The sequence below is a fragment of the Cuculus canorus genome, chromosome 1 (genome assembly GCF_017976375.1).
Source record: "Cuculus canorus isolate bCucCan1 chromosome 1, bCucCan1.pri, whole genome shotgun sequence".
NCBI lineage: Eukaryota > Metazoa > Chordata > Aves > Cuculiformes > Cuculidae > Cuculus > Cuculus canorus.
Genome location: NC_071401.1, coordinates 93384145 through 93409873, shown reverse-complemented (window position 1 = coordinate 93409873; position 25729 = coordinate 93384145). Strand labels below are relative to the sequence as shown.

General features: G+C 37.2%; 1 protein-coding gene across 2 annotated transcripts in view; it reads right to left on the bottom strand.

The window, feature by feature from the left end:
- The window catches only part of DSCAM (DS cell adhesion molecule), a 460069-nt gene that overhangs the window by 360777 nt on the left and 73563 nt on the right, over nt 1-25729 (bottom strand). For both annotated transcript variants that reach the window (XM_054085418.1, XM_054085408.1), the window contains exon 3: nt 24511-24657. In XM_054085418.1, coding sequence (XP_053941393.1) covers nt 24511-24657 — 147 coding nt within the window. The remainder of the gene's footprint in view (nt 1-24510; nt 24658-25729) is intronic.

The window sequence follows — 25729 nt, the reverse complement described above, 5'->3', positions numbered from 1 at the left end:
AGTACAAAACACACACTATGTTATCAGTAATTCTTAAAATGTAACAGCAGTGCAAGGCAGAAAAATGATAGATATTGTCTCAGTGTTAGCTAGAAGAAGTGGAAGAATGGTTCCACAAAGTAAAATAAGGGATCTCCATCTGCAGTTCTCTACAGAGCACTAAGCTTTTCCATAAACCTTTCTTTATATTGTGCGTGTTGGAACTTTTCCTAATGAACCATAGTTCCTTTCAGGCTCCCTACACACATACACACACACACAAAAAAAAAAAAATAATTTTTTTTCCTAGCTCCAGACAGCTTTTGTTGCACAAATAAGAACTACCTTCACTAAAATTTCAGAGATTTAAAAGCTTAAATGTGTTCATATATTTCTCAGCTTATATTTGTATGTAGTAGTAAACCATAAGCCAGGTGCAATATTTGTTTACGTGAACATTTCTGAAGACACAAATTTCCGTGTTGGAACTGTCAGAAAAGCCTGTCAAATTTTAGTTTGTGAGCACATTCCTTAGTGTCTGTACCTGTACGCTTTTTTCTTTTTATCACTGCTTCTATCAAGACAAAAAGAACTGACAGGCTTTGGCACCAGCATTTTGTTTTAAAAGGAGGCCTGCATTAAGGCCATCTGCATTATTACCCTTTGCATATCTATTTTACTGTGGTGATCCTACCATAGTAGTATAACTTACTTCACAATGCTATAATTTCAAACACAGATGCAAAAATCTCTCAAGTTAGAAATGACAAATTCACTAATTGCCCGCAACCGCTACAATGTAAAAGGGGTTTTACAAAGCACAAACCCCCACTGAATCTAGTGAAGGTGAGGCAATAAAAACTTTATTTGTCTTATGCACTGAAACATTCACTCTCTGCCCATCCACTCTGTGTGGCAGGACAAGCTCACCTATTAGAGCTATAGTTAATTAGCTGTAGCCCCTTCAGGCCATTTACAATTTTAGTAAACTCCACAACCCAGTACTCTCTCCTTCTAAAGATCTTTTCATCCCAAAGCTCTCCAAATGCATTGTTTGCAGTCATAACTGGATTCTCCCTCTTCCTGTCCCCACCCCAGGTACTCTCACTGCTACTTTCTCACCTTGTATCCAACTGAACCTGGTCTGATCAGTGTCCAGCAAGAAACCCCTCATCCAAAGCTTAGAGCTAATTTTCCTGCTTCGGCTTTTCTTTCTTCACCAGATAACCTCAAGTCAAACACCATGACAGTCTTTACCAGAGTCTTGTCCTTCCTTGGGCTCTGCAATCCTTTTTGTCCTAATCCCTCCTTCTGTGCACTCTTCAGAGACTTCTCCTCAGCCTGACACACACAGACGTTCACATGAAAAAGTCTGCTTTGAAGATGATTTGGTCTTCTTTTGAAACCTGAACTACAACTGAAACACTTTAGCTATCTTCTTTAAGGGAAGATGGTGTTACATACTTAGTGTTAAAGCTGATCCTTGGTTTGAAGAAAGGCCTCCCTTCCTACCAACTATCTGTCACCATCCAGTGTCTCTGAGGTCTGCCCTCAGTCAGAAGAAACTAGGACTGCTCTGACATACCAAGCATATGCCCACACAGCTAGAAGACTTGTGAGGTTCGGGGGGCTTTTTGGTACCTTGGAGGTTCCAGTTTTTACTTCTGTTACTGAAACAAAATTCTGAGGTGCCACTGCTGTGGTAATGAGTTGTGCATTTGTTACAACATAACAGCAATACTCAAATATGTAGCACCTCTAAGTTTTTTTGGATCTATTTTAAGCACACGATACCGCTAATTTCAAATTCATAGAAGAGTACCTAGGTATTAGTTGCTTGCAAACTACTTTTGATTAAGTAAGTAAAAGAAGTCAGAAAAAAATTGCCCTTGGAAGTGAGATATTTTAAACTTATTCAGAAGCTCTCCAGTTTCTAATAACTAACCCCAATCTCAGTCTTAGACTGACCTGGAGTTTGTAGGTTTCTAAGCTGTAAGTGGAATTTTGCTAGCAAGTCATTTAATTTAGTCCATGATGTATTACTTGGAGCAAAATTTTATTTACAACTACACGACCTCTCTAATGCCATATCTTTATGTTTTCCACTTATTCTTCCAGCTGGAAGGGTTTTATCTTCACTCAGATATAATTTTTAAAAATACTCCAAAATTACTTAACAACAACCAGCCCCCACCCCATATTCCACTATTTAGTTCAGCATCAACTTTTTACACATTAGTAAGAACCTAAGCAATGCAAAAGCTGTACTTTCAGCAGCTTGAACCTGAAAGTGAAAAAAATGAACTACATATATTTTGAAGCATTGTATTACAAAAAAAATATTATTTCACAAAATCTGAGTCAGAAAGCCTATGACTTCATTACCTACACAGAGCAGTAATGCTTTCAATATCTATTTTCTGACTTTCAAGATTTTAGTTCTGTAACTTTAAACATTGGAAAAAAGGAAAGCCCAGCTTCCCAAGCAACACTACCTGTTATTGAAATGCTAATTTTCATTTAAATATAAAAGAAATAATAACATTTGCATTTAAAGTGTAGTGATTAAGCTCTGAAGGGCCAGAAATTAAGTCACTTATCTTTCAGGGGGATTTTATAAATCCCTGTTTCAGTACCAAGTGCTGAATAGAAACCAAACGGTATCTCTGGTCTTTGCTTATTATAATTTTTACATCTTCAAAACAGAAGACCATTGTATTTGTGATTATAAAACTGTTCCCACAGCAGACAGTGTTAGGTGCTCACTACAATACAAGCAGAAAAGAATGAATGGTTCTATCAGTGCTATAAAAAACAAAAGAAAAAAAAAAGACAGACAGACATCTGCCTAAGGAGCTTGCCACCTGCTGCAGAGAAACCAGACTAGATGTATGGCTGAAAATAGTATCAGGTTTCAAAATGGATCTGAGGCAAAATAAAAGAAGTGGAATTCTGAAGAACATAATATACAGTAATAGATGCAATGTCTTAGATACCAAGATCAATCAGTTGTTTTCAAATTTAATCGTTCATAGTTTATTGCTTTAGGTAAGCATAACACTGATACAACCAACAAAGGTTTTCCTTCAGTGTGATAAATACTTTGTGATACTGACAGAAAGCACTCTGCCTTTCCTATCCCCCAGCCAGGGGAAAAAAGGGGAAAAAAACATTTTGTTGCTTATTGGGTTGGGGGAGAGCTTATTTGCTTTCATAGCTAAACTGAACAAAAATTTAATTATTCATGCATGTGCAATAAAAGCCCTGGTTACAGACTTGTTTTACCTACTGCTAAAGAACGAAATCAGTAATTGCCTTAGTACTTGCCCTTTCCACCAAGATACAGCAAGAAAACAAATTTTTAGCTGTAAAAAACTGAGTTTTCTTTAAACAAGAAGATCTTTAAAAACGCATCTGTCATAAGCTAGACAGGTTTTGGCACTGAAGGTTTTCATATCAGAAGAAAATTTTCACTTACATATGCAGACATGCTTTTACAGCTAACATTCTATAACAAAATGTCTCTTAAAACCAGTGACATCCATTTCTGATGCAACCTTCCACAAAAATGAGCGTAACAGATCTTCCATGCTGGCATCCCCTTGCCCTAATATGAACTGTCCACAGAGGAGCTATACACAAGCCATTTGCTAACATCTCTTGATCACTATCTCTTACAACACCATATAGGAAAAGGGTCTTCGTGATATCAGTAATACCTATCAGTCTGTCCAGAAGAACAATTTCCAATACTCCTTTGCTGATACGGCATAGGCATTCTGGACAATAACATGGAAAGTAAAGGACTTTCCCAGAGCTTCAGTATTGCAAAATTCTTGGTTTTCAGCATGATGTATGCCTCTTCAGCAATGCCTAGTGAATACATAAAATAAAGCGTGTTTCACGTTGTAGATTGAAAGAAAAAGTACCAAAGGCAGCAGAAGCTGGACCAATGGAAATATTCTGAACGGAACAGGCCTCTCACTTTCCTTATGAGAAAGATTGCAGGATGAGTGAATCTGGTTAGCATTTCCCCACTGAGTAAACAAAACCATGGGCTGCCCAACAGTGTACTGTGCTGGAGAAACAGCTCTGCACAAGGTAAAATTTTATGTTGTTCTCTGGTGGCTCCACAAATGAAGCAGAGGCTGTTTCTCCCAGCCTTTTCCTGCTCTTGAGACAGGTGGTGCCTAGTCTTTTTGGGTCCCGGCCCCCACAGAAGTTAGGGTTATAGAGTTTGGGCTTAATCATTGGGAATAACTTCTCTAACTCTAATCTGTAACTGGCAGGATGTCCACTGGCAGAACCATTTAAGGTTTATAAATAATTCATATCATCTTAAAAGCAAAGCAAAGGAAAGAAAACACCCACCACTTCCCACCTTCTTCTTTTGAAGGATCAATTTCTTTCTGGTGCTCATCATCACAAAAATAACTTCTCCCATATTTTTCCTGTCTCAGATCTTTAATCCAAACAATAACTCTACTTAAACTTTCCCAGAAGAATCATTTCAGACTTCATACACAGAAATCAAGATTCATACTGCAAGCTTAATAACAAAAAAAAATATAAAATTTTAACTTTTCAAATAAAAAAATTCCACTTGCATATATTCATTAGGTATCAGAGTGGAAAAGTGAGAAGAGTTTTAAACTTTATAACAAAGCCACCTCTTTATTTGCCCTAATTCTAGTTACTCATAACTGTACCACAATAGTCTGACCAACTATCTGGTCACCACATAGACAAGTCCATAATCAAAAAAGTACTTAACAAAGTTATTAGCTGTTCTTGATATACTCAGTGGTCCTTCAAGTACTAAAAACTCTCTCTTTGAGGTGACTTTCAAAGTGTTCAAGGCAGACTGTAATAAGCAACTCCACAATGTAAATCAGGAGCATTCAAAGAGATTTAGATAAGAAATTTAGCACACTACCTATATAATTTATGAAACAAACCAAATGCAAAATCAGAAGAAAAGGCTACTCATTATTGATTTTCCATTTAAAAATTAGACAGCTTTATGAAATAATTGCATGAAAATACCAGAAATCTGTACAATAATATGTTTTTGCAATGCACAATACTATTTAAAAAGCCACAAAACTATTTTTTAGTTCCCAGCGGTTCTTATTTTCATTGGGATTAGCACCATGATACGCATATTGTGAATTAATCAATAATATTGTAGTGAGTATAAAGCATAAGTAAACCAGACTGCCATTCTGACCCATATTCAAATCTAGAAGAGGGCTGTCAATATCTTTTAGTGTAAAAAAAAAAAAGGGGGGGGGGGAGGAAGGAGAGTATTTTTTGAATATTAAGGAGAAAGAACTTCTCACTTTGAGAATCCTCTGTAATTTAAAACTAGAATAATACTAAAATACAGTATTCAAGCATTCTTGATTTTTTTTAATTTAGTATTATTAACTTTTGAGAAGTGTTACACTATCATCAAACAGTGAACACAGTAAATACAATTGAAAGTAATTCAGAGGGGAAAAAAAATACAAAAAACCCAAAAGAAAGCCAGCAACTTCAGCTCCTGCATTTTGATAAAAGTCTGCTCTCTCTCCTCTCCTGCCTCCCCCTCCCAGAACAGACATGTCAAACTTGAATATCCCTTGCTCTAGGCGATAGACTGATGGATAGTATAACCAGATGTCCCTTGCTTATCATTAGACAAGACATACATTTCTCCAACTTCCACACCGAAATACACTCCAAATTTTACTTGCTTTATTTAGAAGCCAAATTCAAAGATTACCATATTTTATGAAGCTACCATCTACCTTCATATATGTTCTGTTGACATAAAAACAGCTAGCATCACAAGAGATTTTTCATTTTTAGACAATTGCTTGGAAGGCACAACATTCTGCTTGCAAGCAAATCCTGCTAGTGACAGTAAGCCAGAGCCAGAAGGCAATAATCCATTTACAAAGGCCAACATAAAGACCATACTGTCCCCATTCATATTCTGGTGCAGTCACCTATAACTGAAACATCTCCCCAAGTAGACTTCTTTCAGCAAGGAAGAGCAGGAGCAATTAATAGGAAGCCTCTCTCATTCACCTTTCTCTCTGTCTTCCCTTTACCTATATGCATGTGCATACACAGGCACACCCATGACAGAGACCCATAGCAATATTTAGTAAGGAATTCTAGTAAAGTTTTTAAGGTCTGTTTAGTAGAGAGCAATACCACAGCCCCCTTCCCAAAGGGCAGACATTTGCTGAGCTGAGAGATGCAACAGCATGCTGTGTTTGCTCCTTAGAGGTAGTACAAAGAAATACAGAATTCCCAGAGGAACTGCAGAAGATAGCAAGCCAAAGACTTTGGTGGAATCCAAAGAGATTGTTTTTATGGTCTTGATCCAGACAATCCTGTAATACAGCAACACCTGAAGTGATCACTGTTGCATTACACTATAAAAAGCAAAAGTGTGCATTGTAGATCCCTGGTGCTAGACATGATGATGGAATAACCCCTCCCAAAATTTACCATTGCTGCAGGAAAACAGAGAGTATGGTCAAGGTCTTTTAGGCCCTTGTGGCAGCCTCTGCCCTAGGCACTTACTTCATTTGCTGAAGTCTAGAGACTGACCCATTTTATCAGGACACTGTGGTGAATAGTAATACATGTCCCCATGGTTACTACAGAAAGAAAATATTGCTGGAATTACTTTCATTGAACAACAAAATTATCAAGAAGCTTTGCAAAATGAGGTCTCTCTATTCATTTTCACTATGATTAATAACCATGGTTTTAACACAAATTTTAAGCAACTGAGGAGGCTTTATAATAAACAATTTTTAATGAAATTGAGCAAAACAAAAATAAGTAACTTGACTTTTAAAGAAGAAAAAATGTTTGACATTTCCATTAAGGAGGAGGCTACATCAAGGTTATATTAGCATGACATTGCATCCAGACGAGTCAGGTACTTGTCTGCTGCAACATTCAGTATACGTAATCCTGTTCTTTTCTACCCTCCTCTTCCCCTTGTAAGCAACTAATGTGAATTTTCTCATCAATGTCAAATTTGGTTGTGTGCAAACTAAAATACAGCACACAATGTAAAAAGGGAGAAATGCTCACATTCGTGAAAGAGGAAGCAGGAGTAGCAGCTCTAAATCTGGGTGATTCAGTCTTTCCAATACAGAATGATTACACAGGTCAAGTGTATCCTTTCCTTTCAAAGCAGAAATGATCTATCCTTTGAGGCAAAAGAAAAGAACTATGCCTTTGCACAAAACAGAACTCTACAATAGCTGTTTTGGTTCACAATAGGAAAGTCAGCTAGCATGTTGTTTTAATAGCTACAACATTTTTCCAAACTTTCATCGTTTCAATTTTTTTTAAATATCATACCTCAGAACAAGTTGTATTTTTTGAATGTATAATAACTGAACGCATAATAGAGCAGTCAGTGGTGACAGTCCAATGAAAAGAGGATTCCATTAAAGAGCAAGCCGCTTTTCAAAACATCCATAGATGGAATAATATATAGCTGCTTTACATCAGCAGCCTTGAATACACTTTCTCAATGACCTCTGACACATACTTAGGTACTTACTTTCCTCTGGTTTCAGTCTTAATCAGATCTGTCAACAGGTATTACATTATAGTGGTTTTTATAATCCTGTCTAGTCACAACATTTTCAGAAATAAGGTGTGAAATCAAGATAACCAAATCTATTTGACAGAAAACACTACAGACAAAAACGTCAGGTTCCCTAATTGACATCAGCGGAGTTTCTCTAAAAGCTTTACCAAACAACAGTAATACAAAACCTACAGTTAAGCAAATATGGTGCCATTTATGACTTCCCATATGCATGAACTGGCAATATTACTCAAGGAATAAACTGCCTACTACCAAGTCCAGCCTCACTTTTCTGAATGTATCTCTGTCTCTTCACTGTTCCACATCATCCAATCAGCTTAGAATAAGGTATGTAAAGAGTAAAAAACAACTCAACCAGACAACAGCTTTCTGGTCTAGGTGCTTTCACCTTAAGCAAGATGAGACAGGTTTCAGAATTTCTCTTCACAGAAGTGAGTGTTGTCTGTCATCATGGAAATTTCTGAGGCAGGGACCTGCACCTGCGTATAAGGACACACGCTGACTTCAGTTATGCAAGTATCTCCCAAAGGCTCCCTATTCTTCACTGAAGGAACATGCTTCTTTTCTTCAGATAGGCAGGTAATCATTAAAAAGGGTTCCACAGGCCCCAAAACAAGCAGCTGTGCCATCCCTTTAAGAAAGAGGGGGCAATGCCAAACAGCTAGAGCAGTAACAATTGCCATTGCTAGATCTTCAACCCCTAGCCAGAATAGCTCTATGTAGGATGTTTAACAGGTGGAAGACTAATCAAAAGATCTGATTGACTGTCTTTATTTACAGGCTCAGGTTCCTCCAAAAGCATGAGCGTCTGCAGACTAATAATTTCATCTAAACTAGATGCCACCCTTCACATCACCTGCAATTTCAAAAAAAATACAATACCCTTCCTAAAAAAAAAAAAAAAAAAAAAAAAAAAGCCAGCAACACTGTATTTACTTACTCACAGGAAGTTTAAATCATAGCTTTCTGTTTCTGCTACAAGTCCTTCAATTCGTATTGTAAAGTGTTTAAGTCCCTTATATCATTGATGTCTGCAGTCTTTCAAAGGTCCTCCTTCTCTAAATCATAGAGAATCAATTCAAAAGGTCAGCACTGATTAAAAAAAAATTGTATAGGAACATTTTTTTAGACTGCAAGTTACTCTTCTATGTCTTCTTAAATAATATATCATTTATTTAGGGTACTACCGGTATTTTAAAAAGAATAACTAGCATGTTAGGAGGTGCTTCCTGCCAGGAGTCTTATTTCAAATACCTTGTCTGAGTCAATCTACTGCTCCCTAAAACAGGTTTTAGGCTACAGCCGAATGAAGCTATCAGAAACAGGTGGTTATTATATTATTATTATATCTTATTTATACAGTGCTGACAAAAGTAAAAGTTCCACCCCTGCCCATGATAGTTATGGGTGTTCTGGAGGGACTGTGTCACAGACAAACACTCCTGCAAGGATGGTGGATCCTTACCAAGTCTGCAAAATAAATGCCATGTTATCACCCATAAATTAACCCCATATTCAAGTTTAACACTGCTTTCATAGCCACTATCCTAGATAGCAAGTCAGTATGCAAATCCTATATTTTATCATGTGCTAGGCCTGTAAAGACAGCAGGCAGTGAGTTTTTTAAAGGTGCGTTTTTATCAGCCACTTCAGCTCCCTGTTTGTAAGAGCTGGAATTTGTCTGAGTAAACAAACAAAACCCAGAAAACAGTCCTGCGCAGAGCCCCAGTCCTAGGTACTTTGTGCTCACACGGGCCTATGAGGCTCCTGCTCAGGAATCCTGGGTCTAATCTTTCCAAAGAACTAATTCCACAACTGTCAGGAAGCAAATGACACCTTTTGGAAAAAAAGTGGAGGCACACTTGGGTCCTTTCTGAAGGGTTTGGGAACACGAGTGCTTGAAGAAGTATATATGGTAGAACAATAGTTGGAACCTGCTTTTAGCCCACTATGCTGGTTCTTGGTTTACAGTGATGAATAGGTAGAGCTTCAACAAGTATCTGGTACATTTCTTATACTTAATGATGTTAAACGCCTTTTCCCTTAACTGCTAATGATGATTTCCAATGCCTGGCTAACAAGAGTCCTATGAACAACAGTAACAGTGCTATCAACTCTCCATCTGATAAGGGTCATAAAGACTAGAGGAAGATTAAACCAAAATATTTTATCAGTTTGAGCCCTACTGATGAAATATGTTGGTTCAACAGAGCAGCTAGCAATAAAGACTTTAATCAGATTTTAAAGTGCTTTAACCCAGCTCGTGACTCAGTTGCTTGAGTCTATGCTTTTTAAGCAATGCAGTATTTCGAGTGGATATGCCAGTTTCAGCTTTTTTTCCTTAACTGAATCTTAGTGTTTTAGGAATTCTGAAATACAGGCATGCTGATCACTTTAGGTTAAAAGCTGCCAAAAAATGGGACAGAACAACATGTTTATCTCCTCTTTTTCCATCCCATGCTGATCGAGTATGATATACTAATCCCTTTGCCTTGGAAAACTAACATAGGTGTGAAAGTCAAAGATTTCCCAAATAATTAAACCCAAAAAGCACAAACTGAGACCATCAAGAAACAGCACAGGGCTACCAAAGTTCAGAAAAGAAAATAATCCACAGAAAGCTCTTCTCAGCTTCTGTCTACCATTGTTCCCCACTGTCTCTCCCTCAAGCTGCAACACACACCCGCAGGAGGAGAAAATTTGGATAACTTAATTATTTTGTTCAAACTTTCGCCTCCAGCTTTCAGTTTCTGAATGCAACAGAACACATCTGCAGTTTCTTCTTCCCCATCCCTCACAAATTTTTCCTTCTCACTTAACAGACATTATGCAATATCTTAAAATTTCCTTAGCTGGGAGGTGAGAGGTCGCATCACAACAGATACATTGGTTTAAATTCAGACTTTTATGCTAACAAAAAAAGGTAAATGACATTGTGGGAGAGGAATTTTTTAATGGAAAACTATTCTGTTTCCATCTCCTGCTCCTCTGAGTCCCCACCAACTCATGCACTGACCTTTCCCCTGATGTACTGAAAGTGGAGAGAAGCATTCTCTTTTCTTTTGGGAACAGTGGGCTATGTCAGAGGCAGCTCATTATGCTGAGACCTGGCCTAATCACTTTCTCCTCAGTATCTTCCCAATGCTTCTAGGGTGACATTACAGAAAACTATTAAGATACCTATTGCAGTGTGGGAAGCACGAAGTCACTTTATTTTTGCTGGCAGTATATTGGCTTGTGTCTTTTCTACACATTTTGCTACTGTTCCATTCTGAACTTATTTTCTCTGTTTCTTGTTCTAAAAAGCTGCTTCCCAAATCAGAATAAGTCTAACCCACTTTCTCTTCCCATGTTCTTCTAGTTTCCTGTTCCATTCTCTTCACATGGTGTACACTCAAAAAGCCAGGCTTTCCTAGACTGCTTTACAGTTCCCATCTCTATTGATTGTAAAGCCAGCAAACCTTCAGTGGCCTGACAGACTGTTCATTATTAAAATTAAAATAATTTGGAGCCAAGTTTCAAGCCAGAATTTATTTTTAATGGGCATCTATGACCTCTAGAAAGCAAGAATTCTGAACAGAAACATTAAAAGGTGTTCCATAATAACTGTTAAGTAGGCAAATATCAGTATTACAGAAGGAAAGACTTAAGTTACCCTTTAGATTAGAATCTCAACATATCACAGTGTATTAACGAAGTCCTTCCAAATCTAGCAACCACGCTGCACAGACACAGGATCATTTATTTCAATGCTCCTCATTAATACACTGGATTGAATCCAGTACTGACTTGCCCCTGCAACATGTCTGAGGTTAAAAATGCTTGTGTACTTTAGCTTAATAGGCTCCCATTAGGGAAATGCGAAAATAGCATTGATTTTATTTAAGAAGAGTATCTCAGACAAGTAGTGCAGTCAAATGGGTACACACAAATTTTTTTCTGAACTCTGGCAATTTTGTTTCATGGGAAGCATCCTATCTGGATGTTACGGAGGAGTTCATTAATATCCATACATTAATTAACTCAAAATATTCACTAATCCTTTTCACAAAGGGGGAATACATGTCAGGAAAGTGGAAAATAAGCAGCATATCAAAAGAACACTGCTGCAACTGATAATGGAACCAGCAATTTATTATTAGTCATCAAATGCAGTGAGAAAATAAATTTAAATGAAAATGACGCAGCAAAGGTAAAACACTTCATCTTCCTTTAGTTGGCTACAATTATAAGCAATGTTTTCCAAACCCATTTCTCCCACTGAGCTTCAGCTTCTATATCCTCACACGGGGAGCTCCAGTCCAAGGCAATTAGAGTTCCTTAAACAGAATCGGAAGCACAGAGTACATGCAGTACTGGGTTTACTGATGGTAATAAAAAAATATTCCCATTAAATTAACAATAAACCTCCCTCACAATTAATCTATGCCTTTTCCTATTCCAGTACTTCATAAAGCACGGAAAGCCTAGATCAAAGTAAAATATTATATTTTAGAAGATCCTGCGTGTTTGCAGCAGTCAGTGAGAAACAGAGGAAATCTTGAAGCCTCTATGTTTTTCAGTTTCCCTTTATGTAAAATGAGAGTAATGGTTCTAATTAATTGCAAGGGGCTTTGGGTTTGTCATAAAGGAAAAAAAGACTTCAAAATAGGCAGGAATAAAGGTTTCCCTGATTTTCTGCAGAGTTAAAAAAAAAGTCAGCTTGAGAAAGTGCTATGAATAACCATTGATAAGGATGCAAAGAATTACTATCAATAAATAGAGCTCACGCGAGGAAGAAGATGCATTTCAGAAAAATCAAGAATAACTTCTTTTTCTGAAATGCCTTTTGAAAAAACACATCCAGCATCTCACAAAGTCTTGTTGGGCCACTGACATTTAGAGGGGTTCTCTTTTTCTCACTCAAGCCACACAAGTCCTGAATGGATGATGTGACACAGCACGCGTTATCCTATTGCTTCTTATTTATGAGTGTGCTTTTGTTTCCAGTCCTGAAATTGCTTTTCAGCAAGTCAAAAACACCCACTTTGAAAAGAAGATAAGCATTGCTTCTCTTGTTCTAACTGAATTTATCCAAGAAAATTCATGGCTTATTTCTTTTCAGAAAAAAAAATCAAAATATCCAGCACAACTATGAGTTAAAAAAAAAATTACATAGATGATTAATGTCCTTATTTTTCTGGATTCATCCATAAGGCTTCTTAATTTAAATATAGACAATGTTATTATTTGGGTTTTCATGGGTTTTTTCCCCACTACTTTCTTTTTCCTAACCAACCCCTTCACATCCACAGCTGCTTATATACTTTATAATAAATTCAGAATGAACTGCAATGTATTATAATCTCAAAATATTTTAAATTATGTTGCACATACATGTAAAAACTGTTGTGCTTGTTGAGAGTCCTGCACTCCTGTGAAATTTCATTATTAGTTTATGTTACAGAAATGTTTCAGAGCACGACGACTATAATGAGTCTTTCTTTGTTTAGAATATATCTATACAGTTTTATTTAAAAAAAAATCTGCATACTATTTTGTATATTTTAGGGAGTAGTTTTACTTGCAGCATAGTTGCGTATTTCCATATAGTGAATTTTAGCATTTCAGTTTGTGCTACTTTTCTTTTTCATCTTAGAAATACTTTTTATTTTTTTAAACAAATGGCTTTCTTGCCAGTATTGTGCGAAAATCAGTTATAAATCAGAAGAGAAGATGGAGTCCATGGAAGGATTCTCAGTCCTCTGTACAGACAAAACCCTCTTACTGGCACAAAACAAATAAGTCTACAAAAAAGAGATATCTATGTTTTTCTACCATTACCACTCAGGTATTGCCTGGAGGATCACTAGCAAGAAAAATATCAGAAGGAAAAAAGATGCTAGTTTTGTATCAGTAATGCCTCTTTAAAAAATCACATGGGTATACTAAACAATGCTAGTTGACTAGATAGAGTGGGGCAGAATGTTTACAAAGGGAAAGCAGTAAAAAAAAATTCTATGCCCCTGGAAAATCTTAGCCTATTTCTGTCTTTGTTAGTCCAAAAATTAAAACATCGGCTCCACAGCTGAACCCAAATGCATTTTCTGAGTTTGTCAGGAATTTGGTTCTGTGTTTTAATGGAGAAGGGGGGGAAAAAAACACAAAGAAAAAAATTCCCTAGGAATTGAAAAACAAGAGTGCTGTATGTCAGCTCTATTTTCCCTGCTGGAACGCATAATCCCTGAACAGAGATGGCCCTGACCTTCCACAAGTAGCAGGGTAATTGTTCTTGGGGATTTTATAATATCACTATCTATTTGAAAAGAACGCCGCAGATAAAAGAGGAAAATTAATTTGAATTTGCAGTGAAAGTGAGCATCCAGTACTGGGCTGTTCCCCAACTGGAAGAGTGCCAGACTCGATCCCCAGGCAGAGAGCCAAGGTGACATCCTTGCTGTGGTGCAAGTTCTGCAGCTGGAGAGTTGAGCTGGGCACAGAGAAGGGACCTTTGCGTCATCGTCAGAGCAGACAAAGATTTAAAGATGCTGGGCCATTGATTTTACCATCCTTCCTCACTACCAGACCCAGAAGTGGACCAGCAGTTAAACGCTCAAGTTTTGCATGGGGAAGCAATACAGAACAATCCCTCCAGGGCTCTGCAACAAAGGATAAATCCTTCAGAGAAGGAGGAGAGAACAAAACCAAACCACAGAGCTGAAACCACAAAGATATACACAGGACGCATCTCTTAATTCATAATTCCTCACAGTCCTTTCAAGTATGTCCCCAGTGTCAAATTACTCCCTCTTGAGCTGCCCTTTTAGTTCTCCATGGCTGCATCTGACTGTTGTCCAACTTTGGAAAGCAGGGTGTGAAACACTCCCTCTCGTTAATGCTGTTTCTTGACCAAAGCTGCCTGTGAGGCGGAGGTGTGAGCCAGCCCTGGGGAGGGGGATCTGACCCAGGTTGGGGGAGTTTAGCCCTCTCCAGGTCAAGGCTCATCCCCGAGCCATGCTGCTGCAAAAGGGCTCAACTAGGACAGCCACTCACCTGAGACATCAGCAGCGCCAGCATGAATTTTTAAATCCTCTGTTCACCGAAGCAGCAGTTGCTTTCAGTCCAACTCACTGCACAAGATGTGCAATCATAGTTTTACGCAGAGGTGAAATTCCTGTATTAATTCATATTGAGTACGCACAACAGTCAGCGAGAAAAGTGGCAGTGTGGAGAGAGGAAAGTAAGAGGGATTTCTGTCATCCATATTGAGTTAGTTACTTGAAAATGAACAGCGAGTATTCCATGAAGGTACTCAAATAAATACAGAGCTGTTCAGATGGCAGTAGAGGAAAGAAAATTTGCCAGCGTAGATAAGAAAAGGACACAATGTAGTAGGAAAGAATAAGTTGCCATAGATATATGCCTGCATCTTTCATTTCATGCACCCATAATTCTCTCTGGCAGCTGCATGATTAATTCAAAGATTTATTGATTTTTTTTCTTCTTGCTCAATCCTGCTGACCTGCTTTTGTTGACAGGTCTGTGTGGATCACACTCCTCGTTCAGCTGAAAGCATGGTATCATGTCAGTTTCCATGGACTGCAGTAAACATTTCAACTCATTCAACACGAACAGTGTTTGAGTGGACGGTAAAAACATGCAGGGCTTGTTTCAAATTAAGCAAACATGAAATAAACTGGTAGGTTGTATTTTCCATGAAAAAAATGCCTGTAATTGCAATTATAATGCAATTTGGATGGTGGGAAAAACATCTAAACAGTTCAATTTTTCTTCTCCTATTTCCTCACTTTGTCAGAAATTCAGCAGCTTTGTGTTCTAGAAAACCAAAGGCATTTTTGATACAGCAACTGTTTACAATAAAAAAAAAAAATGTTTAGCCTTTGCATTTGCCATCTTTCTGCAGCAGGATAGAGCATCCGCCTCTGTGTCACCCCAGTGCAGTAGCACAGCTTGAATTTACCTACCAGATCACAGGCTTTAAAAACTCACTTGATTCTAACTAAAAGATCTCCTGGCCTTCCTTGTAACTTTCCTCCATAGAGAAAGCATACATGCTATTAAAATATGCCTTTACACTTTAGCAACACAGGTGAAGGAATAGAGATATGACACAGATGTCACAGCAAATTAAAAGCTCTACCAGATAGGTACATCCAATTCTTTCTAACAAGTCATTCTTCTAATAACCCTTTCAATTGAAATTGGACTCTTGACAGGGAAGACAAAACAAATGAGCATCTGTATGGCCATCTACAGCCCTAAAAAACTGAGGGTTTATCTACTTAATAGCACTGTGCTCTACAATGATGTTTTATTTGAAATGTTACCTTGTACCACATACAGCACTAGAAAATACTGTTTGTGTTACTCCCAGATATCATCAGTAGGTATGTCCTTGATATATTAACAAAAAAAAAAAAAATCGCTGTTGGTGGTAGTTTTGATGTTCTACCCCCCTCAGAATGCAGCTAAACAATGTACACACACAAAAGCTGTGCAGTATAAAGCATTCTGGGTAGTAAAGCACACACTCACTAAAATGAATCTCATACATCAATTTTGTCCCTTTATATCAAAACTGTCAAAGCTCATTGGCTGTTTGCTCAGGTTAGACAGAATTTTGATAGGAAATCCCAAGCATGCACTGCTTAATATGGTCATCTACTTATCCACTGCCGTTCAGGATGGTGACAAGATCACAAGCCACTGGCAAGGCAGATTTATTAGGAAGAAAACAATGCTATGATCATTATTTCAAAAACCAGAAATGAAAATAAATTAGAAAATTAAACCTAAAACCAGCACACTGATTCACCCAAGTGCGCTCCTGTTCCTAGCTCTTTGATTCCAAATCTGATAGCACTGACTCTTGCTCTCTACAAACCAGACATCTGAGAATCCTGCATATCTAAACAAGCTTCTAAAAATATTGCTTCAAAAATTCAATTCAAGAAAAAAATATATGAACCGAAAACTGCCTGAAGAATTGTAAACAAAGAGCAAAGACAAAACGGAAATACATTAAGTGAACACCTGTGAAGGTTAACAGACAGTCTGCTCTTATTTCACCTTTAATAAAGATCGAGTAAACATCAAGTTAATTAAAATGCAGGCCATTATTTATTTGAAGGTTTTACAGACCCCAGAGGGAATTAATATTACTGGAGCTGAGGGGGCTAGAAAAAGCTGGCCAGATGAGAAAATGGGATTCACCCTAGCAAAATGAAAGAAATTTCAAGTACATCTGGAGAGAAAATAATGTGACACAGATATTTCCAGTAAGAGACTAACTGTGCCACTGAATTCAATCATGCTGAAAGAAACCTTTTTATGACTGGCAACATGAATAACAAGGTGGTAAAACAGAAAAGTTAGGGCATGAGATTGGATAATGTTATGCATGGTCCAACAGACCCTGAGGCCCATAGAGAGATGTGATAAGTGCATATATATATATAGATATACACACAAATATATACACATTTTTGTATCTATACACACACGGATGCAAAGAGGAAAAGACAGAGAAAATGTCATATAATAAAGAAACATCTAAATCTTTCAAGCCTTAACACAGAGAGCAGAGTTACAACCTCCCTCTCTTCAAGAGAGGAATTCTGAAGGGTGCCTCAAAAAAGGATTAAAGGTTTGAGGGAAAAAAATAATAAATAAAGAGAACTGGGGGATTGTTGGGGAATGGTTTTGGTTTTCAAGTGAATTGAAGGAAAGGATCCCTCCAACTGATAGACATGGAGGACTATCCAAAGCAGAGGAGTAAAAAAATTTTACTATATGCTTGTCTCCTAGCCATACTTCATTACTGAAACGTCAAAATTACTGCTGATATTTGTGAACCTTACTAGTATTAAATTTGCTGGATGTAGCAAGGCAAAGCAAATTTTGGCTTGTGCACATTAGGCACCAAGACACTCCAACTCATACATATTTTTCTTCTCCAATTCATACATATTTTTCTCCTCCAACTCTCACAAATGGTCAGCCATGTTCTACAACCTCAGAGCAGCCAAAATGTCCAGTCACGCCAAGGAAGATGCACAACTTCCCTCTACAGGAAAACAATGATCACTCTGACATTAAAACCTCAAGTGTCATAAGCATGCTTCCCTGTGCTGACTAAATGATTAGCACATCTCTCTTTTGCCTACAGTCTTGACACTCCCCTTCCTCTGTGCTATCAAAACTTAATTCTAAGACAGGGTAATCAGATGCTTGTCTATCTTCATCCCTCCAAGTAACTATAAATATTTGCCTCCCACGAAGCCACTGAAATCCTCACATACAATCCTACCAGTCCACAGCCATAATTTTAGAATGATTCACCTAATCGAAGTACTCCAGGGTAGTTAGGAGAAAGGAAATATGGAGCACACGCTCAGAGTAGCCAGAGGAAAGGTTCTGCAATTAACAGTTGTAAATACATTGCCTTGCTCATTACAACTTTAGTTTATGTTGAGTCAAAGGAGAGTGTGAAAAATGTTTGCACAAACAGAAAGTGTTTCTCCACTTCCTAGGATTATAAGGCATTCTCCTCTTTAAAAGGAAAAATACAGGTATCTAGATGCTTCCTAAATAATGTAGTAAATTACTTTTGCCTAGGTCCCCTTAGGATCATAGCTTTGTTGAAAGATAAAGTAAGGAAGTAGTATATTTTCTTTAGAGATGGGCAAATGCACTTAACACATCTTCAAGAAGCTTAGGAAACACGTTACAGTAACACCAAACCTACAGTCTGACCTGAGCATTGGTGAGCACTACTCATGTTAGCTTTCCAGGGAGTCAGGGAAGCTCAGCAGGTGTATGGGTCTGACTACTTTCTGTGTGCTATCACAGCTTTCAATAGTAGAATTAAATCTCATCAACGTATTTCTAGAGAAAGGGAGTTCACACTAATCTTTCCCTGTTTGTTTTATAAATGTTACTGTCATTTAAGCATTAAAAAAAAAAAAAAAACCAAAAAAAAACCAAACCAAAAACCAGTACTCTTCATCCCACTCCACCCAGACCTGGAAAAAATCCCGCACCTATAGCATTCAGTGATGTAGGTCAAGTGTCTGCTGAATGCTCGCTGGTTAGCAACCATGATTAAGCCCTGACATCAAACCAAAACAAGAGAGATCATGGCTCATCTCTACTAGACACAGCCTCAATCAAATGGCTGGACTTAATCCCTGTGATCGTCAGCAATAATCTAATTCTGAATACAAGACTGCACACAGGACCACTCTCCATAAAGAGAGAGATTTGTTCTTTTGGCACTATGTACAAACCTCATGGCTGAAAAAACAGCAATGGCTCTGTGTAAACTGAAGTACTGCTGTAATCTCCAAACCCCAGCACAAAAGAAAACTGCAGTGCTGTATTTTAGATGTCACCATGTGATAACTACAGGCAAACTGACTGCTCACTGTCAATCGCAGGAGTTCAGAAAAGCCCTTTGTGCAGAAAGGGATCCAAGAGCCCCTGAGTCTTTTAAAGACAAGGCTTGAGGAACCACATGTAAATAAATAATGCAATTCATTACATCAAATGTAGGTCATTGTACATCAGTGACACTTCTCAAGCCATGGTCTAGTGTGTCTAATTTCTGGCCGATGGAAAGTATGCTGTCTGGAAGGCTCCTCAGCTGTCATCTGCATGTCAATCACAGCCCTTCAGGGAACTGTGTTCCATTCATGCTTACGTACCTTTCCCCTGCTATTCTTTCAGTGGAGATTTAAATATACACAGTCATTATCAGTCCCTCTTCTTTTCTACCTTTTCTGCCTTTTCTAAGCAGTCACTCTCTATGAATCAGAAAGATTCTTACATGGTATGCCATTAAACAGGAAAATGGGAATTCAGAAAGGTCAGGGCATGAACCTATTCATGATCCTGCTCTTGGCACTAAGCTATTCAGATACATGGAAAAACTCAAGATCCCTTGTAGTTATCAATATTAGGATAGAAGGCATTCATAAGAGAAGTACAGTACGTAGTGACAGATCAAATTTAATTCTTCAGCCTTTTTCTCTCCGTCTGCTCCTCGTTCTCCTTTTTTTCTGCCTCTGCTGATCTCTTATGCTGACCTTTATTTTTAATAAACCCTTTCTGCTCGCCTTCCCCTGGAACCACATCCAGCCTTTGCTCTCTCTAGGGCTAATTAACACATGAATGGACTCTGCTCTTAGCTTTCACCTAAGCAGAGCAAAATCAGTAGTTATTTTGTCTTTATCTTCTCTTCTAGCCCAGCTTCACTGTTCAGCACGTGAAGAAGAAATACTATGAGTCAAGCACTAGCCTCCTATCTGCCTTGTAGCTGCTCAACACGAGCAGTAGCATAATCTGCATTGTGGCACTTTTCTACGCTATTTCTCCTTGTTTTATGGTTGTTACAAAAACATACTTTGCTGCACTCTTTGGTCCTGCAGGGCCTAGACTGTTTTCAGTGGTTACAAGGTCAACACAAAGCTGATTCCAAATATCTCTTTCGTTGGGAATGGTTTGTGAAGGAAAGGAAACTTGAACACTGAGCAAGCCATACGCAGCCATCAGTCATACAACCTTCTAGAATTATTTAAGCTTTTCTGTTTAGTATCATCTAATGGAAATGCATAAAAGCTAGTTACTGAATAAAAGAGAAAACTGCACTTCATTATGCCACTTATTATAATTTAAATTAATTTCAAACTTGGCTTTTTTTTTCCCCCCTCTATTCTTCAGAAAACAGATCCTGAAGCTACAGGTGTAGAGCTTGGTACACCAGTAACCTGCAGTTTGTGAGACCCTTAAGACTTCTGAGTCACTGCAGGTCCTTCTATTTTATCAGCATCTCAGAGATTGTTAGGCAAGACACACACCACTGAAAAGTCTGTTTCCTAGCAAGACACAGATGGGCAAATAAGATACATTTTACATATCTGAGGCACACTGACAACTGCAGAGGTCCGCTGCTATCCTAGTCTATCATGGGAGTTTGTGATGTAGCTGTATGTAGTGGAGATGAACACTTCATCTAACAATTGTTATTCGAAATTGATCATTCCAGTATGAAAAGATTTCTGTGCATTTATTGCTGGAAGTTGGGAGTTTTCTACTTTTCCCTATAAAAGATTCATCCTAATAATTGGGTTTGCCTTGCTTTAAAAAAAAAAAAATCTTTTTCCTGTTACCTTGGCCCCTAGAGGATACCCTGAAACAGCTTTTTGGCCTCAGATTTGCTATCAAATTGAAAGACTAATTGTAGGAGCAAAACCTGACAGACAGACAAGCACATGCACACATTTTCAGTTCTCAGCTATTCTCAGACATGAAAATTGCATGCAATTCAATATTTCTGGCTTCAAACACTGGCACCTTCCCCTTTATTAAGCAGGAAGTCTGACCTATCTGGACACTCCTTGGAAACACTCTAGCAATATGTCTTAACATGTTCCAACTCCCAACTTTACAAAAAACAGGAGGCATGACATAAAATTGCAGTCAGGAAACAGAACATGCTTTTGCCCAGCCATATGTATAATATACTTTAATTACTATGGACACCATTGTGCTCTCTGAGAACTAAGTACACAGGCAAAAGTGGATATGTCCAGGAGAGTACACTGTTCGAAGATCAAAAAAACCTCACCATCTTAATCATGCAATATGCCTCTTAAACACTCCTTCTAAAAAGCTAGACTTTTTATAAAAAACACTTTTCTTTTTCTTTAAAATGTTGAATTTACACAAAAAGAGAACTGATATCTACAACAATAAGTAATAGCTGAAATAAAGGATTCTGGTTCATCTACAGATCTCTTGCATCTTCTATTTGAAACTGATATTTCATCTCAGTGAAAATGTTCATTTCACTTTTTTCCTCTCCCTCTTCCCCTTCCTTTTTTGTCTTTTCTTTTTCTTTCTTCTCAAGTAAACACTATGTAGTTTTCACACAAAAGTTTTGTCCACCTCAAACCACAATAACCATCCCTCTGCGAGTGTATCTTTCTGTATTCTTTCTCTTTCACAGTACAGGTTTCCCATCAAAATGGCTCTCATTTTTGCTGGTGTTACTGAGTAACCAATAATCATTTATATTAATAAACAAGAACAAAACAAACAAGAACTTAATATTTTCAAATATCAAATGGCAAGAAAAAAGCACAGCAATCAATCTGGTATAGAACACTGAAAAAAACCCATGCTATCAGTAGCTGTAAAAGCAAGCATATGCATTTCCTCAGAATATTGATCATTAGTAGAAAACAGTTCAATAGTCGTGTTATGTCTTGCATCCTATTCATAAGCATTGGCATTCTAAAAAGACAGGCTTGATCGATATCTATCATTCAAGTTCATGGCCAGATTATTGCAAAATTGATTATGGGTAAAACTCAGGGCAGTTGTTTCATAAAATGTGTGGGTTCTGGTTTTCAAATGCTCTCACTATTAAGCTGCAATTAAGTAGTATAAATGGCGAACAAACAAATCTTGCAATCATTACTGTTAAACTGGAGCAATGTTTGCCTGCCTCACTTTTGCCCTTGCATGACAGCTAGCATTAAGCTGTAATCTAACCTGTGATTTAATATCTGTAACTAAATCTTTTCTATGATGTGATTCAATATAATAAAGTGAGATTTTTAATAGCATCAGTTTTAGTAAATGATGTTTTATTTCCATTTAGACTTCCAATCATTGAATTCAGGGTTTGTGAGACTATTAAAAACTAGGGTTTAAGTGCTGAAATTTGTAATAGATTTTTAATGATTGCAGACTAGTAAACCACAGTCAGAAGGTGCATTAAGGGGAAAAACAAATAAACAAAAATTAAGTTTAGCTCCATACAGTTAAATATTATTATATATTTTTTTCTACCAAAAAGTTTACAGTTAAGATCAATTTAGGCTAACCTATATTGAAATTATATAACCTATATGAAATTATATTAAAATAGCAGCTATGATGATCTGCAGAAACACCACACTTTCTTTCCTAAAGAAGGGGTTACACAGAATTGTGTGCCCTATTCCTGATTCCAGGAAGAAGAGTAGGACTGAGCCACTCAAAGATACCACATAATTACTAATTCTCAAATCAAAAAAATCAGATTGAGAGCATGCAGTCTATGTTGACAGAGAAAATATGCCTGGTTTTGCATAATACAGAATGAATATACTTTAAAAACAAATTAAGGTATCTATATTAAGGCATATTAAATTAATATATTATAATAATATGTATTAATACATAATTATATATAATAAATAACAATTAGATAAATCTATTAAAATAATATAAAATATTGCATTGCTGTATGCTGCATGTTATGAGTTAATAATAATATATTATAATATAAAAATAATAATATTAAGAGAGAGAGAGAAAGAGAGAGAGAGATAGGCATGCGGGTATTCCTTTATTTTCCTCCAGCCAATATTCACAAATACAGATGCACATGCATCACGTCGTAGCCTATTTTAAGATGAAGCACAGTAAACATATCCATCCACTGTTGTTATAGATAATCTTAATCATAATTTAGATAATCTTAAGAATAGTTCTGTATCATTATATACAGAATAATGGAAAGCATATTTGCATCTTTAAATACAACTTTGACAACTCTGTGTTGGCTGAAGTGCTGGTAAATTCTATAGTTCTGATATTACGGACCTCTTTGTGGAAACACAGAGTTTCAATGACAAAAATAATATGCCATATCAAAATCCAAAAGCATAACAAGGAAGTGGATTTATGAAGCTTAAACAGTGCACAAGTAGTACAGAACAACTGATCATCAATTCCACAGTACTTAAATATCTATCAATTCCTTCAAAAGCTATCTGAAATGTATATTTAAAAAATAGAACAAGGTTATGTAAGCAATCAATAAAACACACAGAGAAATAAAATCTATAATATGATTCATATAGAAACAGCTGTTTCCATAAATGCCATCTTTGTCAAAAAGGAAAGATTATCAATATGTGGAGGAGAGGTACAGAATCATTTCCACACATTGTAGTATCATAAACATAAATACATTCTTAAATATACTCTGCAGCAACATTCCACTTATAATATTTTTTTCCATTCTGCCTTACCCTGGAACAGTATATTTCAAATTCCTTCACATGTTAATCATTTGCATGTGCAACAACAGCTGCACTGTGTGTCATACATAATTTAGATATATACTATACTAAAAAATATTTTTCCCACATATACTTTGCCCTGTGAATTTCTTACAATGATTATGCTTAAAAATATTGGATATTCTTTGCTTGAATTCCCTGTACTTACTGTACAACGCCTCACATATCCTCACTTTGTCAGTAAATAGAGTAATGCATATAACTGCTTTAGAATAGATTGTTTCACTTCAATATGTTTGGCTCGCAGCACAATCTAGTGTGCTTAAGCCTCCAGTGTTCTCTATGAAGATATGAGATTAAAATGTTATTAAAGTATTAATATCGATTACATATCCCATTTAAACATAACCCAACAAATGTAGACTTGGGATTTCTTCTAATCCATGAGTAACATTACTACTGAAAAAAAATTACAATCCAGTACATGCTTTGTGATACTCATATTTCTTTGGCACGTAGGGGTTCCTTATGAAAGTTAAAATGTGATCCCACTGCCACAGCACCAGGAAGCTGATTTTATGTCTGGTATAAAACAAAAATCATGTTATTTCCCCCTCAAGCATGCTAGAAAAAGTAGGGCTGTCTAAAACCTTCATGTCACAAACAGTCATAGGGATGCAGCAATGCTAATGTGAAATACGTTACTGGAAGGATGACATACCATTCAGCTATAATTGACTCAAAGTAAACATCAGGCATTTGGGAGGAAAAAACAGGAACCATAGCTGCCATTGCCAATTGGAAAAGAAAGCTGTAACAGCCTACCTGAGACAAGCGAGACTGTGTCTTTCTCCCATGAGACAACAGTGATGTATGCCTCCACAGAGGAGGGGATAATGCACTTGAACACTGCTACATTGCCTCTCATGGCTTTCTGGTCCTCCACACGGACTGTATAGGGTTCCCGTAAAACTGAAGAAAAGATAGAACAGTTTTTATTAAACAAGTCATAATCACACATCCCATCCAGTTCCTCGATTAGCCTTGCAAAGTTCTCCCAAGAAGGTTACTCAGATTGTTAATTCTTTTGTCTCAGTAAGTGATAAAGTTTTGCAAGGCTGATTGCAAATTAATTTGAATGCTTTCCCAGATGTTTTTGTTTCCTCAAAATCTGCATATCGTCATATTTCTGTTTTCTTTGCGTACTTAATTCTGAGGGCAAGGAGAAACACTTTTGTAAGAACTGCCTTTCATATGGGTAAATAATGTTATATATTGTGTTACTTGTCTAGTTTCTTATGCCACATCTCTCATCACAAATGGTCTCCTGCTCTACCAAAAGGTACAAAGTACACACAAGTACTATACATGAATTAGACATCTAGAGGGTAGAAGAGAAGGTCAGTGTCATTTAGGATTTCAAAGACGTGAGAACCGAAGGAGAAAAATCGATGGAGGTGACAGCCAGAGAAAAAGCAAGATGTCTAGAAACACAGAGAAATGATAGCAGGTAAGGTAGGAGGTACACTCAACTAACTAGGAAAAAAAAAAAAAAGGTTAATGGCAAGGAAACAGACATTATGATTCCAAGTTGGATTAAATGGGGGCACTTAGATAAAAGATATGATTTAGCTAGCATCTGGAATAATTAATTTAATGGAAAAGAGAAAAAAAGAACAACTAGAGAAATCCTTCACACTGAACTAACACTGCCAGGATGAGATGAAGCTGCATTGTGTAGGAGAATGGAAAGAAGGAAAATCCTGGCACTGAAACAATTCAATGAAGAATGAAAGGTGAAAAATCCTGTGGTGCGAAACCAGAAACCACCTCAGTCAACAGAGTTACAAATCTTGAGGTGGCAAACAAAGCTGTGTATCTTGAATTGACAAACAGTTTCAATGAAAATAGGATGAAAATGATGTGTGTGTCTGAGACGTGTATATGCCTGAGGGTAAAAGTTATTGGGAAGAACAACCCCAGTGTAGCAGTAAAACCAAGTCAGCAATGCTGCACTGCCACATTACAGCGACATTTCTTACCT